Source organism: Erinaceus europaeus, chromosome 7, assembly GCF_950295315.1.
Source record: "Erinaceus europaeus chromosome 7, mEriEur2.1, whole genome shotgun sequence".
Classification (NCBI taxonomy): Eukaryota; Metazoa; Chordata; class Mammalia; order Eulipotyphla; family Erinaceidae; genus Erinaceus; species Erinaceus europaeus.
The window spans coordinates 95,463,253-95,480,479 of NC_080168.1; the positions used below are offsets into that span (position 1 = coordinate 95,463,253).

Sequence of the window (17,227 nt, forward strand, 5' to 3'; positions counted from 1 at the left end):
TTTGTTTAATCACTGACTCCTGACCAAAAAATAAAGCAGGGTGTGGCAGAGATAATCCAGTGGTTATGCAAAGAGACTTTCACAGCCCCTCAGCTATGCCACAGAGGTATAGGTCTTCTCCTGAGTTTCCCGGTTAGATCTCTGTGCCCTGGTGTCCCTCCCTGTTGCTGCTCCAGATTCTGAGGGTAGTAGCAATGGAGACTCAGAGTTGCACTTGGTGAGTCTCTGGGGAGTCCTTTCCTCCCTTCAGCTGTCCCCTTGTTGGTGGAGCAGACTGGAGGTGGTGTCTCCACTGACAAACTGTTGAACTGTGAGCAGTCACTTAATCTCTCCTTAGGCCCCTCTCTCCTCTCTGTCACCAGCCACGCGTGTTTGTACTCACGGGTGATTTACTGGGTTCCTGTGGTCATTCTAGTCCTGTCTTGTTTCGGTCCGGGTGGTCTCCTTTGGTATTCCTAGTTGATCCGGGAGAGGATAGGAGAGGAGAGAAAGCGATCTCAGGATTATTGGACAGTTTTAAGAGTCAGATTTAAATTCTGTCACAAGATACAACACATGGCTAAGAGAAAATAAAAATGCATCCACCTACTTTTTTTTTTTTTTTTTTTTTTTTAACCAGAGCACTGTTCAGCTCTAACTTGCAAACCTGGGACTTTGGAGCATCAGGCACGAGAGTCTCTTTGCATTATGCTATCTTCCCCCCCCCTTCTCTCTCTCTCTCTTTCTCTCTTACCTTTTAGCCTTCAGGGTTATTGTTCGGGCTGGGTGCCTGCACCACGAATCCACTGCTCCTAGCGGCATCCCTCTTCCACTGTTGTTGCTGTCGCTGCTGCTGTTAGATAGGACAGAAAGAAATTGAGAGAGGAGTGGAAGATAGGGAGAAAGAAAGACACCTTCACCACTTGCAGAAAGACCTGCTTCACCACTTGCAAAGTGACTCCCCTGAAGGTGGGGAGCCGGGGGGGGGGGGGGGGGGGGGCTCAAACCAGGATCCTTGAGCTGGTCCTTGCACTTTGTACTATGTGTGCCTAACCTGATGCACTACCACCCTGCCCATAGCCCCCTCTCTTTATCTCTATCTCTGTCTTCCCTCTCAATCACTCTCGGTCCTATCAAATATAAGAGAGAGAAGGAGTTGGGTGGTAGTGCAGCGGGTTAAGCACAGGTGGCACAGAGTGCAAGGACCGGCATAAGGATCCCGGTTTGCGCAAATCACAAGGACCGGCATAAGGATCCCGGTTCGAACCCCGGCTCCCCACCTGCAGGGGAGTCGCTTCACAGGCGGTGAAGCAGGTCTGCAGGTGTCTATCTTTCTCTCCTCCTCTCTGTCTTCCCCTCCTCTCTCCATTTCTCTCTGTCCTATCCAACAATGACAACAACAATAATAACTACAATAATAAAACAACAAGGGCAACAGAAGGGAATAAATAAATAAAATAAATATTAAAAAAAAGAAACATCTGTAATATCTTTTATTAAAAAAACAATTAAAAAAAAGGGCAACAAAAGGGAAAATAAATAAATATATATAAAAAAAAGAAAAGAAAAGCAGGGAGGGGGGGCTTGGAAGCAGGAAGTCCAGAGTTGAATCCCCAGCATCATATGTGTCAGAGTGATGCCCTAGTTCTTCCTCTCCTCTCCCATGTTAGAAAATAATTACTTTTTTTTGTTTTTGCCTCCAGGGTTATCACTGGGCTCGGTGCCTACACTATGAATCCACCAGTCCTGGAGGCCATTTTTCCCACTGTTGCTGCCCTTGTTGTTGTTATTATTGTTGTCATTGCTGTTGTTGTTGTTGTAAGGACAGAGAGAAGGAAGAGAGGGGGAGAGAAAGATAAGACACCTGCACACCTGCTTCACTGCTTGTGATGACCACGCGTGCTTAACCCGCTGCGCTACCGCCCGACCCCCAATATTTATCTTTTTAAGAATGATCCACTTTTGTGATATCAGATATCAAACCCAAGCAGGTGTCTCTCTTTCCCCCTCTGTCTTCCCCTCTCTGTCCTATCTAACAACGACAACATCAAAAAAGGAAGGAAAGAATGATAGGAAGGGGAGCTGGGCAGTAGCGCAGCAGGTTAAGCGCACATGGTGCGAAGTACAAGGACCGGCGTAAGGATCCCGGTTTGAGCCCCGGATCCCCACCTGCAGGGGAGTCATTTCACAGGCGGTGAAGCAGGTCTGCAGGTGTCTGTCTTTCTCTCCCCCTCTCTGTTTTCCCCTCCTCTCTCTATTTCTGTCTGTCCTATCCAACACAACAAGAACATCAATAACAACAATAACTACAACAATAAAACAACAAGGGCAACAAAAGGGAATAAGTAAATAAATAAATATTTTTTTTAAAAAAAGAATGATAGGAAGAAGGAAAGAAAGAAAAGAAAAAATAATTGCTGCCAGGAACAGTGGTTTTGTCATATAGGCGCTGAGCCCCAGCGATAACCCTAGCGATCATTTGGTGGGGGGGGGGGGGTGGAAGCAAAGTTTCGCATCCTCGAAAACATGAAATACTGTGGTCTGGGAGGTGGCGTAGTAGATAGAGCATTGGACTTTCAAGCATGGTGTCCTAAGTTCAATCCCTGGCAGCACATGTACCAGAATGATGTCTGGTTCTTTCTCTCTCTCCTATCTTTCTCATGAATAAATAAATAAATTCTTTAAAAAAAAAAGAAAAGAAAAGATGAAATACTAATAACCCTGTGAAAATCAGGTCTCCAGAACTAGGGAACTGACCTGTGCAGCAGCAGCCCTGCACCCCTGGCTTAGTCTGTGGTATCGCAGACTTGGGTAGACGATATCTCTCTAGGAAAATTACAGCCTTTATGTACAGTGTGGTGATGCATTTGCTGTTTTGCTGTTGTGCCTTTGCTTTTAAGTCATCACACGACCTTGGTTTGTCTTTTACATACAGCGACTGGAACATTACACCACCGGAGCCTGACCCCTGATGATGATGTTTTTCAATATCTTGCACACACCTATGCCTCAAGAAATCCCAACATGAAGACAGGCAACCAGTGCAAAAATATAATGAACTCTCGGAATGGGATTATAAACGGATACTCTTGGTATCCACTTAAGGGTGAGTTTCCCTTCATGTCTACCAATCCCCTTCATCCAGTGGTGCCAACTGGCTTTTATTGACCATAGCAGGTATCAGAAGTCATCGATGTGCATAGTTCCTTCCGCTATGTCTCTGTCCAATCTTACCGTGGGGCAGTGGGGACACCAGTTGTTTGAGGGGTTCTCAGACATGTCCCTCTCTACCAATGGCTGCTCATCCCATCAATGCTGCCTCAGCTGTGAGCCAGCAGCTGTGTCGGGAGGGGTGAGCAGGACATGGCACGCTGCCATTTAATAGAGAAGAGCCTGCAAATAAGTAATTGTGGTGGCAGTGTAATTGGAAGGAAAAGAGAGACTTAGAAAAGGTATTCTAGGGGGTCAGGCGGTGGCGCAGTGGGTTAGGCGCACGTGGCGCAAAGCACAAGGACTGGCGTAAGGATCCCGGTTCGAGCCCCCGGCTCCCCACCTGCAGAGGAGTCACTTCACAGGCGGTGAAGCAGGTCGGCAGGTGTCTCTCTTTCTCTCCCCCTCTGTCTTCCCCTCCTTTCTCCATTTCTCTCTGTCTTATCCAACAACGACATCAATAACAATAATAACTACAACAATAAAACAAAGGCAGCAAAAGGAAAGAAATAAAATATTTTTAGAAATTATCAACTTAAAATCTAGCACTTCATGTTGCTATGAGGAAAGCTCCTAGACTTACTGAAGTTTGAGTCCTGCCTGCTGTACAACAACCTGAATTTGTAATGTGAAGCACTGTGATTTTAGTCACTCTACAGGCTAAATAAAATCACCCATCTGGCTGGCCACAGGTGGAGGGCTGAAAGAGGCCTTTAGTTCTTCAGCTCTGGACTAGGGTGGCCTGGTGAGGTGAGGGGTGAGGGGACTGCCCTGTAGGGATCATGGGGGGGGTTGTTCTTTCAGAATTCTATCAGCGGGAGTCTTTTAATGTTCAAGAATGTGTCCTAATCTGGGAGCCACAAGGGAACAGGAGGGAGCCAGGCTGGAAGGGCAAGGGTGGAGGCAGTGGAACTAGAGTCTGTGACCTCAGTGGGAAGTGTCACCTGAGAGCCCAGTCAGGCAGTTTCCCCAGGTGTCACTTTGGGTGCTTAAGCAGTCAACTGGTCTTGCAGCAGCTGGGGTTTGTTTGTTTTGTTTTTGCCAACAGGATTATTGCTGGAACTCAGTGCCTTCCTAACAAGTTCACTACTTCCATAGTCATTTTTTTCCCTTCTTCTTCTTCTTCTTCTCCTTCTTTCTTTCTTTCTATTTGATAGGACAAAGAAATTGAGAGGGGAGAGGGACATAAGGAGGGAGAGAGAGGGGCTAGGTGGTGGCACACCAGGTTAAGTGCACATAGTAGGAAGCACAAGGACCCGTACAAAGATCCTGGTTTGAGCCTCAGGGACCCCACCTGCAGGAGGTCGCTTCACAAGCAGTGAAGCAGGTATGAAGGTGTCTGTCTTTCTCTTCCCCCTCTATCTTCTCTCCTCTCAATTTCTCTCTCTCCTATCCAATACAATGAAAGTGGCCAACAGGAGTAGTGGATTCGTAGTGCTGGCACCAAGCCCCAGCGATACCCTGGGGCAACAGAGAGAGAGATAGGGAGAGAGAGAGAGAGAGAGAGAGCTCTGTAGTGAAGCTTCACCAATTAAGAAGCTTCCCTCCTCAATTACAGAAGCCAGACCTTCCACCCTCTACAACCCACAACGACCCTGGGTCCATGCTCCAGAGGGATAGAGAATGGGATAGCTATCAGGGGAGGGGATGGGATATGGAGATTGGGTGGTGGGAATTGTGTGGAGCTGTACCCCTCCTACCCTATGGTTTTGTTAATTTATCCTTTCTTAAATAAAAAATAAATTAAAAAAAAAAAAAAGAAGAAGCTTCCCTCCTGCAGATGGAGACTAAGGGCTTGAATCTGGGTCATTGCCTGTGAGAATATGTGTACTCAACTCTATGCTGTCACCTGGCCCCAGAGCCAGCACTTCTGTGTCTGGGCAACTCTGCCACTTTCCAGGGACTGTCAATGGTACACACCGAGACCACTGGGCAGCAAAGCCAGCTGCACACCACTATGACCCAAACTTCTCTCTGATGTCCAAGATGCAGCCTCCAGAGCTGTTGCCACCCCAGTCTGCTTGTCACTCTTCTCAGAGAGGGAAGGGCCCCCTCCACCCAGAGGCAAAGTTGTCCTTTCTGTGCACTGTCTGCAGCTTTCAAGACAAACTCAGATGTGTGAGGAATCATCTGGGAACCTAATTTCTCTATGAAAAGTTGTTGCCAAGTATGTCTGTATAAGCTATGTCTTCTGGGGGGGGGGGAAGTACAGGCAGAGCCAGCTACTTCAAGGAGTTTAAGACAAAACATTCTGGCTCAACCTGGAGGTGTTCACAGTCGGGCTTAACTGGCCTTGTCCAGAGCCGCACACGCTCTAGATCTGCATTCTCAATTCTGCATGCTTTGCACAACTGCTCTGCCCTCTAAATTCCTCCTGAGACACAGCCATCGAGCCAATATGTTGGTTTTTGCTAAGTTGAGATCTCACACACACCTGACTTCACCACTTTGTGCCACTTTTTCATTTGTAGAGACAGAGTCACCACAGCTCCCCCCATGTAGTGCAGATACTCAGACCTGGGCTGTATGCCTAGCACAAAAAACTTTTGTTATATATATATAGCCTCCAGGGTTACTGCTGGGGCTCAGTGCCTGCACTATGAATCTACTGCTCCTGGAAGCCATTTTCCCCATTTTGTTGCCCTTGTTATTTTTGCCATTGCTGTTGTTGTTGGATAGGACAGAGAGAAATGAAGAGAGGAGGGGAAGACGGAGAGGGGAAGAGAAAGATAGACACCTGCAGACCTGCTTCACCGCTTGTGAAGCGACTCCCCTGCAGGTGGGGAGCCAGGGGCTCGAACCGGAATCCTTGCACCAGTCCTTACGCTTCGTACTATGTGTGCTTAACCTACAGCGCTACCACCCAACCCCCTGTTTTATATAATTTTTCAATTTCCACCAGGGTTATCACTGAGGCTTGGTGCGTGCACAATGAATGCACCACGCCAGTGGCTTTTCTCTCTCTCTCTTTCTCCTTTTTCTTTACTTGATAGGACAGAGAGAAATTGAGAGAGAAGGGAGAGAGATTGACACTTACAGACCTGCTTCACCACTCATGAAATTTCCCCACTGTAGGTGGGGAGCAGGGGTTCCAAGCCAGGCCCTTGTGCATGGTGACACGTGCAATTAGCCAGGTGCACCACCGCCCAGCCCCCCTTATATTTTTTAGTAATTATTTTACTTTATTATTTGCCACCAGATTGTCACTGAGGTTCAGTACCTGAACAACAAATCTACCACCATTTTCCCTCTCTTTAAAAAAAATTATTATAGAAACAGAAAAATAGAATGAGTGAGGAAGGAGAGATACCTGACTCTAATGCTCATTAAGCTTCCTCCCTACTGGTGGGGACCAGGGGCTCGGACCCAGGTACTCCCATGGTAACTTGTGTGTTGTACCAGTTGCAACACTGCCTGGCTCCTTATTTTATTTCTTACTTCTTCCACACCTTCCCCCACACTTTTTTTTTGTGTGTGTGTGTGTGAAAATAAAAGCATGAAAGTGAAGAAAAACAGGTTAGAAATTCTTTATGGTTGGAATCTGGCCTTAACGTTTAAACAATTTTTTTATATAGTGTTTCTTTTTACCATTTTCTTAGCATAAAATTCTTCTTACATTAGTACTTCCCAAATCCCCACTGGAACTGAATATATAATACATATTTCCTGGGGTGGATATCAAGTATAACAACTGAAAGTCTGGCCAAAATGACTTCTTTCAAAATTAGTGTATTTTATCAAATCCACAATGGCATTGGCTGGTAAAATGCAATGCACCACCAAGAAAGAAAAATTCCAGCCAAGACAATGACATAATGATGTCTTTCCAGCCACAAGATACATCCCAATCCCAAAATTTTAAAACATGAAAAGGTTTGCATCTTAGAAACAGGAAATGTAGGGAGTCGGGCGGTGGCACAGTGGGGTAAGCACACATGGCGCAAAGCGCAAGGACCGGTGTAAGGATCTCGGTTCAAGCCCCCAGCTCCTCACCTGAAGGGAAGTCACTTCACAAGCAGTCTGCAGGTGTCTTTCTCTCCCCCTCTCTGTCTTCCCCTCCTCTCTCCATTTCTCTCTGTCCTGTCCAGCAACGACAACATCAATAACAACAACAATAATAACCACAACAATAAAACAAGGACAACAAAAGGGAATAAATAAAATATTTTAAAAAACAATAAATAAAGGATTTATTTTTAAAAAAGAAAAGAAATAGGAAATGTTTCTGACCCTTTGAAGGAAAGGTCTCCAGAGGACAGAACTAGAAGGCAAGAGTGAGCAATGTCCCCCCTCCCAGAAGCCATCATGGTGCTCTCAGTTCCACAAGAGTCTAGTGAGCTCTGTACTAAAGTGTACAGGGGTGGTAGTGGCACACATGGTTGAGTACACATGCTGCAATGCACAAGGACCCAGGTTCAAGCCCCCAGCCCCCACCTTCAGGGAAAAAGTTTCACAAGTGGTGAAGCAGTGCTGCAGCTGTCTCTTTCTCTCTTTCTGTCTTCCCACTCTCCTTTCAATTTCTCTCTTGTCTCTACCCAAATAAAATAAAATAAAATACTAAAAGAGAGAGAGAGAGCATGGGAACTCAAGCAAGACTGTTCACTCTCAGATCTCCACCACTGACTGGCTGGAGTCCCAAGGCATGTTATTTACTGTTTATTACTCTTGCCTGTGAAATAGGAGTTTACATAGTAAATATATGTGAATGAAATATAAACATTTTTTAAATTTTAAAGAAATATAACTCAGGAGCCAGGCAGTGATGCACCTGCTTAAGTGTTCACATTACAGTGTGCTGGTTAAAGAGTGAAAGACAGAAAATATTTTTAGTAATGTAGTAGTTAAAAAAAAAAAAAAGCCCTTTCCCCTCATTTAGTTATGGTACACAGTTGAACTTCATTGGGCTCTGATCCAGGTACCCATAAGGGAATACTTAGCATTGCCTGGTCATGCCTGAGTAGTATAATGTCAAGCTCTGATTTTACATACAAATATGTCAAATGCATCTCTTCCTGTTTACATGTATTTTACTTGCAACTGTCAGGTTTACTTGTCCCCAAGGTATGTGATGCTTGGCTCCACTCCAACCTCAGACCTTAAAACTATTAAATGTGCTTGTGTTCAGGGGGAATGCAAGACTACAACTACATCTGGGCCCAGTGTTTTGAAATTACACTGGAGCTGTCATGCTGTAAATACCCTCGTGAGGAGAAGCTGCTGTTCTTCTGGAATGATAACAAACACTCACTCATTGAATATATGAAACAGGTGCACCTAGGTTTGTATGAAAATTCTTTTTAATTCCTTAAGACAAAACACAGCATCTAGCAAAGCTTCAGGGTGGAGAAAACACAGGACCCTATCTGTTCTCAGCCACAGTCTTGTGTTCAGAACCAGAGCTGATGTCTGAGAATGCTCCCTGAGTGAGAATCTGCAGCATGAGTGCTCACTGGCTCATAAGAGGGAGCATGATGGAAGGCTGGGCGGTGGCGTGCCCAGTTGAGCGCACACATCACCAGGCACAAGGACCCGGGTTCAAGCCCCTGCATCCCACCTGCAGGGAGGACGCTTCACAGTTCTGAACTGATCTGCAGATGTCTTTCTCTCTCCCTCCCTCTTTCCCTACCTCTCTCAGTTTCTCTCTGTTCTATCCAATAAGAAATTTAAAAAATAATAGTAAATAAAGAGTAGGCAGGGGCCAGCTGGTGGGGCACCGGATTGAGCTCATATATTACTACACATAAGAAACTAAATTCGAGTCCCTGTCCCCACCTGCAGAGGGAAAGCTTTACAAGTGGTGAAGCAGGGCTGCAGGTGTCTCTCTGTCTCTCTTCTTCTTTTATCTTCCCCTTCCCTCTCAATTTCTGACTGTTTCTATCCTATAAATAAATAAAGATAATTTTTTTTTAAAAGTAGTCATGCCATTCTGCTTTTTTTTTTTTTTCTAGAACTGGACCTAGCACCATTAGCTTCAGCCCCTCCTACTATGCAATTCTGCCCAATGACCCAACACTGACATTTTCTTAGGCTGTTTTTGTGGTTCTGGGTGTTTGACGGCTGTCTGGTCTTTAGCACACAGAGACAGATTAAATGTAGTAAGAATTGTAATACTTGGGCCGGGTGGTGGCACACCTGGTTGAGCGCATGTGTTACAATGTGCAAGGACCCAGGTTTGAGCCCCCAGTCCTCACCTGCAGGGGGAAAGCTTTGCAAGTGGTGAAACAGGGCTGCAGCTGTTTCTGTGTCTCTCTCTCTCTCTTCCCCTCTATCACTCCCTTCCCCTCTTGATTTCTGGCTGTCTCTATCCAATAAATAAAGATAAGTTAAAAAGAAAAAAAAAAAAGAATTGTAATACTTAAAGAAGTGCAGCAGAATTTGGTAGAAGGGTTTGGTCAAACACAGATTGCTGGGCGCCATATGTAATTTCTGAACTTGGCAAGTCTTTGTGTGGTAACATCTTCCCTGGGGGTTGCTAATGCTGCTTGTCCCGGGATCCTTTTAAAATCCACTGCTCAGGGGCCAGGCCGTGGCGCACCTGGTTGAGTGCACGTGTTATAATGCACAAGGACCCAGGTTCAAGCCCCTGTTCCCCACCTGCAGGGGGAAAGCTTCGCAAGTGGTGAAGCAGCGCTGCAGGTGTCTCTCTTTCTTGCTCCCTCTCTACCTCCTCCTACCCTCTCAATTTCTGACTGTTTCTATCCAATAAAGATAATAATTTTTTAAAAATCCACTGCTCTAGGGCTGAAGAGATAACATAATATTTATACAAAAGACTTTCGTGCCTAAGGCTTAGAAATCCCAGGTTCAATGCCCTGTACCACCATAAGCTAAAGCTAAGTAGTGCTCTGCTTTCTTTCTCTCTTTCTATATCTTTCCCTTTGTCTCTGTCATTAAAGTAAACAAATAAATTAATTAAAACCTCTTGTGAGGTTGATGGAGCCAGGTACTATGCAAGTTTCTCTGACAGGTGCGTATCCCATTAGGAGACTAGAATGTCAGTTTTGTGCTCCCAGAATGAAAGTTATCTTTCTCCATTCAGAATGGCTTGGAGAGAGGAACAGCAGGGCATGGACACAGTAATCATGTTACTATCTCAAGCCTGAGTGGGAAGGGGGCTCTGCTCCAAGGAGGTCGCATCATAGGCCTCACTGCAAAAATAGAATTTATTTATTTATTTTTCTTACTAGAGCACTGCTCAGCTCTGGCTTATGGTGGTGCTGGGATTTGAACCTGGGATTTAGGAGCCTCAAGCATGAGAGTCTGTTTGCATAATCATTATGCTATCTTCCCTGCCAAAGCCTTGGTTTTTTTCTGTATGCCTCATACCACAGTTTTTGTTGGCTTTTTTTTTTTCCCCATCTGCTAAAAAAAAGAGATGAAGGGGAAAGCCAAGTGTATAGTACAGGGCTGAGTGCATACAGGGATAAAGAAGCTTCCCTTTGGGGCCAGGGAGTAGCGCAGCGGCTTAAGCACACGTGGCGCAAAGCCCAAGGACTAGTGTAAGGATCCTTTCACAAGCGGTGAAGCAGGTCTGCAGGTGTCTGTCTTTCTCTCCCCCCTCTCTGTCTTCCCCTCCTCTCTGGATTTCTCTCTGTCCTATCCAACAATGACATCACTAACAACAACAATAATAACTACAACAATAAAACAATAAGGGTAACAAAAGGGAATAAAAAAATATTTTTTTTAAAAAAAAAAGGAGACAAATACCTACAGCACTGCTTCCCTTTTGCAGTGGCTTGAACGTGGGTCCTTGCTTACTGTAATGTGTGTATTCACCCAGGTACACCATCACCCAGCCCCCATCTTAACTGTACTTGTTAAGCTTATTAAGCTTTCTCCTTTCTTACTCTGTCTTCAAACATTATTTTGTGTGTGTTCTCTTGTGTAGCATTCTGCTATAGAGGCAAATGTTAATTTAGCTTTCTGTTGTGTTTCTAGCTATTTCCATCCTTTAGTGCCTATTCTATTTCTGCCTATTCTTTTCTAAAATTCTTCATCAGCAACAACACGGGAGTACACTTGAACATGAAATAAACACCAGGTGAAAATGCAGTTTCCAAATGTTCGACCTAGATGTAAAGATTTTTGCCAAGAGTTGAGTTAAGGTGGACTCTGACATGTCATGCCGACTTAGTGTTGCCAGTGAAGGCGCTGTGACCCCTTCAATGCATACAAATTACAGCCTGTTATGAATTTGGACAGTGTAAAATCTATGTAGAGCAGGTTGTGTGGTCCATTTGCAGGCCAATTCTGCCTCCTTGTGGTGAAAAACAAAATCACAGCTTTGAAAAATGCTGATACAGAGTGGTAGTTAATAAACTTCACTTGTAGCTAGCATAATGGTTATGCAAAGAGACTCTCATGCTTGAGGTTCCAAAGTCCCAGGTTCAGTCCCCCATACCACCATAAGCCAGAGCTGAGTAGTGTTTTGGTTAGAAAAAAAAAAAAAAGGAAAGTTCACTCCACATTGGTGCCCAATAGGAAGCCAAAGAATACCTTCGTTTGCAGATGGTAGGAACAATTACCCCTTTAAAAAAACTCACACGCTGGCTTATATCAGCAGCAACCATGTATGTTTTAAGTATACAGCGTCACATCTTGACTACTGTGCACACCACACCCACCACCAAGTGTGTAGTTACCATCTACCATCACCCACAGGCCCCTCCGCCTGCCCCAGCCCATTCATGCTCACCATTCTGTCATCATAGTCTGAGATTTTCATTTGTCCATTTGATTTCTTCTATATTCCACATGTGAAAGTATGTGATATGCTCGACTGTATATTCATTCTCTTGTCTCTCTCTCTTTTCCTGCCTTCTCTGTCTCTGTCTAGAAATAAAAAACAGAAAGAAAGAGAGAGAGAGGAAGGCCCGGGTGTGTGTATATACAATGAAATACTATCCAGCCAGGGCCAGGTGGTGGCGCACCTAGTTGAGCACACGTATCACAGTGCTTAATGACCCGGGTTTGAGCCCCCGGTCCCCACTTGCAGGAGGAAAGCTTTGCGAGTGGTGAAGCAGGGCTGCAGGTGTCTCTCTGTCTCTCTCCTTCTCTATCACCCTCTTGATTTCTGGCTGTCTCCATGCAATAATAAAGATAATTTTTAAAAAAGAAAGTGAAAAAAAAAAAAAAACTATCCAGCCATGGGTTGGGTGGTAGTGCAGTGGGTGAAGCGCACATGGCAAAAAGCTCAGGGACCGGCTCAAGGATCCCGGTTTGAGCCCCCACCAGCTCCCCACCTGCAGGGGGGTCACTTCACTTCACTTCTCTCCCCCTCTTTGTCTTCCCTTCCTCTTTCTATTTCTCTGTGTCCTATCCAACAACAATGATATCAATAACAACAACAATAAAACAACAAGGACAGGGAGTCGGGCAGTAGCACAGTGGGGTAAGCGCAGGTGGCACAAATTTCAAAGACCAGCACAAGGATCCTGGTTCGAGCCCCTGGCTCCCCACCTGCAGGGGAGTCGCTTCACAGGCAGTGAAGCAGGTCTATAGGCCTTTCTCTCCCTCTCTCTGTCTTCCCTGCTCTCTCCATTTCTCTCTGTCCTGTCCAACAACAACAACATCAATAATAACTACAACAATAAACCAAGGGCACCAAAAGGGAATACATAAATAAATAGTTTTTTAAAATAATAAAATAAAAAAAAGGACAAGAAAAGTAGCCTCGAGGAGCAGTAGATTCATGGTGCAGGCACTGAGCCCCAGCAATAACCCTAGAGGCACACACACACAAAAAAAAAAAATTAAAGAAAAAAAAAGAAAAATATTATCTAGCCATAAAAATGGATACAGTTATGCAGTATATGACAGCAGGGGTGGACTATGGCGACACTGTGTGGAACAAGTCAGAGAAAGACAATTATATAATCTCATTTAGATGTGGAGCCTAGAAAATCAATCATGTTCATAGACTTAGGCCTACACAGATTGGTGCTCACCCATCAGCTGTATCTGGTTTTTAAACTTTATCTCCCCTTTCAAATACTCAAGATGGCTAATGACTACCAAGTATATCCTCTTTCAAGAATGACGAGTTTGGTTTCATATGCCATAAGATGTGGTGCTATATAACATATAATCAACATTTTTGTGTTGCAGGTGTGAAGGGCCAAGTTTTTGATCAGAATAAAAACCCACTGCCCCATGTCATCGTAGAAATCCAAGACAGAAAACATATCTGCCCCTATAGAACCAACAAGTTTGGAGAGTATTATCTCCTCCTCTTGCCTGGATCCTACACAATAAATGTAAGTAGATAGTTCTGGTGATTAAAATATTATAAACTCGAGAGTCTGGCGGTAGCGCAGCGGGTTAAGCACAGGTGGTGCAAAGTGCAAGGACCAGCGTAAGGATCCAGGTTTGAGCCCCCGGCTCCCCACCCACAGGGGAGTTGCTTCACAGGCGGTGAAGCAGGTCTGCAGGTGTCTTTCTCTCCCCCTCTCTGTCTTCCCCTCCTCTCTCCATTTCTCTGTCCTATCCAACAACATCATCAGTAACAACAACAACAGTAATTACAACAATAAAACAACAAGGGCAACAAAAGGGAATAAATTAATATTTTTAAAAAAAATTTTTTAAACTATAAACTCACAATGCCATGGGGCCAGGCGGTGGCACACATAGTACTATGTAGGACACAGGTTCAAGGCCCTGTTCCCTACCTGCAGGGGGTTGCTTCATGAGCAGGTCTGCAGGTATCTATCTTTCTCCCTATCTCCCCCTTCCTTCTCAATTTTTCTCTGTCCTGTCAAATAAAATAGGAGAAAAAAACGGCCGCCAGAAGCAGTGGATTCATAGTGCCGGCACCAAGCCCCCGCAATAACCCTGCAAGGGGTAAAAAAAAAGACAACTCACAATTCCTCTGCCAGAAGTCGTTAAAGGAAGTCTCAGTAACATTAATGCCTGGTCCATGTCACGAGGTTACTCGCTGGGCAGGCAGGAATGATACTGGCAGGGAGGTAGGGGCAGGCAGGCCTAGCAGATTATTCCACATGTTTACCATAAAGGCTGCATGTCTGTAGCCTCTGTGAAACATCTGAAATCACTTGGGCAATTGTTTCTTGTTTCCTCTCAGGTTACAGTCCCTGGACATGATCCATACCTCACAAAGGTGATTATTCCGGAAAATTCTCAGAAATTCAGTGCCCTTAAAAAGGATATTGTGCTTCCCTTCAGAGGACAATGGAATCCCGTCCTGATATCAAACCCTTCCTGTCCTACAGATCCTCTCTACAGCCATTTGTCAAGTTCCTCACCGGCAACAAAGTCTAGCCTGCTCCTATTTGTACTGTGTCTTTTTCACATATTTTTCAAGTAAAGGACAAGGTGATACTCGACTCCCTCCACCTCCTGAAATCAGGGATTACACACGCCAGGTTACTGCAGCTCTGTTTCCCTCTGTGGGACGTTAACTGGATCAAGTTCAAGGTCCTTCCCTCAGAAAAGAAATGGCTGTTTCCAAATCCTGCAACTGTACTGATCACAAAACGAACAACTTGATCTTGATGAAGGGATTGCACTATCAAGTACACTTACACTTAATCCTCAAATAGTCTTAGGAATTTGTATGAAATTAAACTTGTATGAAAAGCAAAAAAAAAAAAAAAAGTACCTGCAAAAAAGAAAGGAACTAGTTTTTTTTATACAAGAGAGCGCCAGATGAAGCCAATGATGAACACTTACTGCTCACTTGCCATGAGTGCTCTCTGTGAAGAGATAGAAGTGCCATGCAGGGAGTCAGGCAGTAGCGCAACGGGTTAAGCACACGTGGTACAAAGCACAAGGACTGTCATAAGAATCCCGGTTCGAACCCCTGGCTCCCCACCTGCAGGGGAGTCACTTCACAGGCGGTGAAGCAGGTCTGCAGGTGTCTAACTTTCTCTCCCCCTCTCTGCCTTCCCCTCCTCTCTCCATTTCTCTCTGTCCTATCCAACAACGACGACATGAGTAACAACAATAACTACAACAATAAGGCAACAAAAGGAAATAAATACTTAAAAAGAAAGAAAGAAAGAAGTGCCATGCATTCTCAGTGTGGGGGAAGAAAGGTGATAGTTCTAATAAATGCTCTAAGAAAATCTGAGGACATGGGCACCATGTCTCAGTGAACCAAGGAAATAAATATGGTTTCCATAGAATAATCAAGTTGTGTCTACAAGCAGGCCCGTTCTATACGCAGGTTTGCCTGTGTCAGATGTCACAGCCCTGAGTTAGGGTGAAGTCCCCCGACTGGGTAACTGTCCTCCTACCCAACCTTCAGGCCCACATCAAAATGCCCAGTGGGTATACCCACCTGCTGTGTGACCCACAGCTACCTCACTCAGGCCAAGTACTGAATACACTTTTCTCCCAAGGCCTGCTCTTCTTCCTACGGTCTCTGTCTCAGTCACACCAACTAGAAGCCTGCAAGTCATCTTTCATTTTTCCTTGCCTTTTCTCATTCCATGGATTCCTTCAGTTCACTTGCTAACTGTATAAACACCGGTGGATTCTCTCTCCATGGCCAACTCCATGACCAAGCATAGGCTGTCATAGCTTACTGGTAAAAAGCTTTTCTGGTCTCTTGCTCCCAGCTTCCTCCTCTTCAATTCCCCCCTCCCCTCCTCTGCACATGATACTGCTGAAGAGGTCTAGCGCTATTTAAAACACAACCAGCCACCAAGTGCTTGCAGTCCTTCCTACACAATATACTGTTTGTGTCCTCCTCTGTCTGAATTGTCTTTCTAACCCACTACATTGTCTTTCCTCCTCCTTTAGAGCTCAGGTCAGATAATTAACTCCTCCAGGAAGCCTTTTTTGCTGGTCATCATTCCATCCCATCCCTCCCTCTTCCTTGCAGTTATTCTGGGGCTAGAGGGTCCTTCCTCTGCTCCTCAAATTTAAGCATTAACCCTTGTTATTGGATTTATAACTGTATTAAGATTTTTCTACTTCCATGTGTGGTTAGTCTATTAGAGTGTGAGCTCATGGGGGCCAGTTTCTTTGAAATATTCATTTGTATGTCTTCAGAACCCAGCACAGAATAGGAAAGGACTGAACAAAGTGTTCCTGCAAGCTGCTACTCCTAGGCTTTCCCAAGAAAAATTGTGTCATTTTCTGAAATGAGGCCTTCTGTTTCTGGCACTCTCTGGCTCACCAGTTAACAGTCCAATGTGTGTTTCCATGTATGTACCAAGAAATAAAATATGAATATGGTGCTTTTTAACTGAGCTTGAGAGTAAAGGTAACACTGTTACCTGTTAACACTATAAGCTACCTTTTATAAACACTAGTATAATCAATCTGAAGCAACTGTTGACCAAAATCCTTAAAGACTTTTCCATGGGGCATTCGGAGTGTTCAGTATTCCTTTTCTGAAATGGCAATTTTTGAAGGAACATGAACCAAAATCTGATTCAGTTCATGAGCCTTAACATAAGGAACTGTTTGTATTGGAAATCTTTAGAAATATGTAATTATAATATAATCTCTAAATCAAACCTGAATTCAGAGTAGATTTAGAGTACATATTTTGTAGCAATGGCACTGTCTAAACTTTATAGTGAGAGTTTAATATAGTATAACACTAATTACATGAATTATCCAGTAAGAAAAACAATGGTTAGATCAGCTTCCCAAATCTTATTTAATCTTATTTCAACTGCTCTCTTATTTAATCTTATTTCCAACTGCTCTCTGTCCTCTAGAGCTGGTGGATATATCCTAAGGTTAAGAGCAGGCTTAATTCCTTTTGTGAAGAAGCAGCATGGCAAATAAAGCTTTCCATAGAGAAGAGAGCATGAAGGAATAAAATGACAGACTGGAAGGCAGGCGTGCTGGAGGCAGACCCACCCCACATTGTTCCCTAGCGGTAAAATGAAGATCTCTGCTTTGACTAGCCATTCTGTGTTAGTCAGGTGTCAGTCCTTGGTGCCATTCTTACTGCAGGTGAAGAAGGAATGAAGATACTCATGTGGCTTATTTTCAAGGCTGTATGCTTTATCAATGGACAAATCTCATTTTTCTCAGATACAAACAGAATTGACCT

At 44.4% G+C, this 17,227-nt stretch overlaps 1 protein-coding gene across 1 annotated transcript in view; it reads left to right on the plus strand.

The window, feature by feature from the left end:
- Nucleotides 1–16,409, plus strand: part of CPM (carboxypeptidase M) — a 79,413-nt gene extending 63,004 nt beyond the window's left edge. The window contains exons 6-9 of the mRNA XM_060194971.1: nt 2,915–3,085; nt 8,315–8,467; nt 13,300–13,448; nt 14,276–16,409. Coding sequence (XP_060050954.1) covers nt 2,915–3,085; nt 8,315–8,467; nt 13,300–13,448; nt 14,276–14,518 — 716 coding nt within the window. The 3' untranslated portion in view covers nt 14,519–16,409. The remainder of the gene's footprint in view (nt 1–2,914; nt 3,086–8,314; nt 8,468–13,299; nt 13,449–14,275) is intronic.
- Nucleotides 16,410–17,227: the final 818 nt, after the last annotated feature.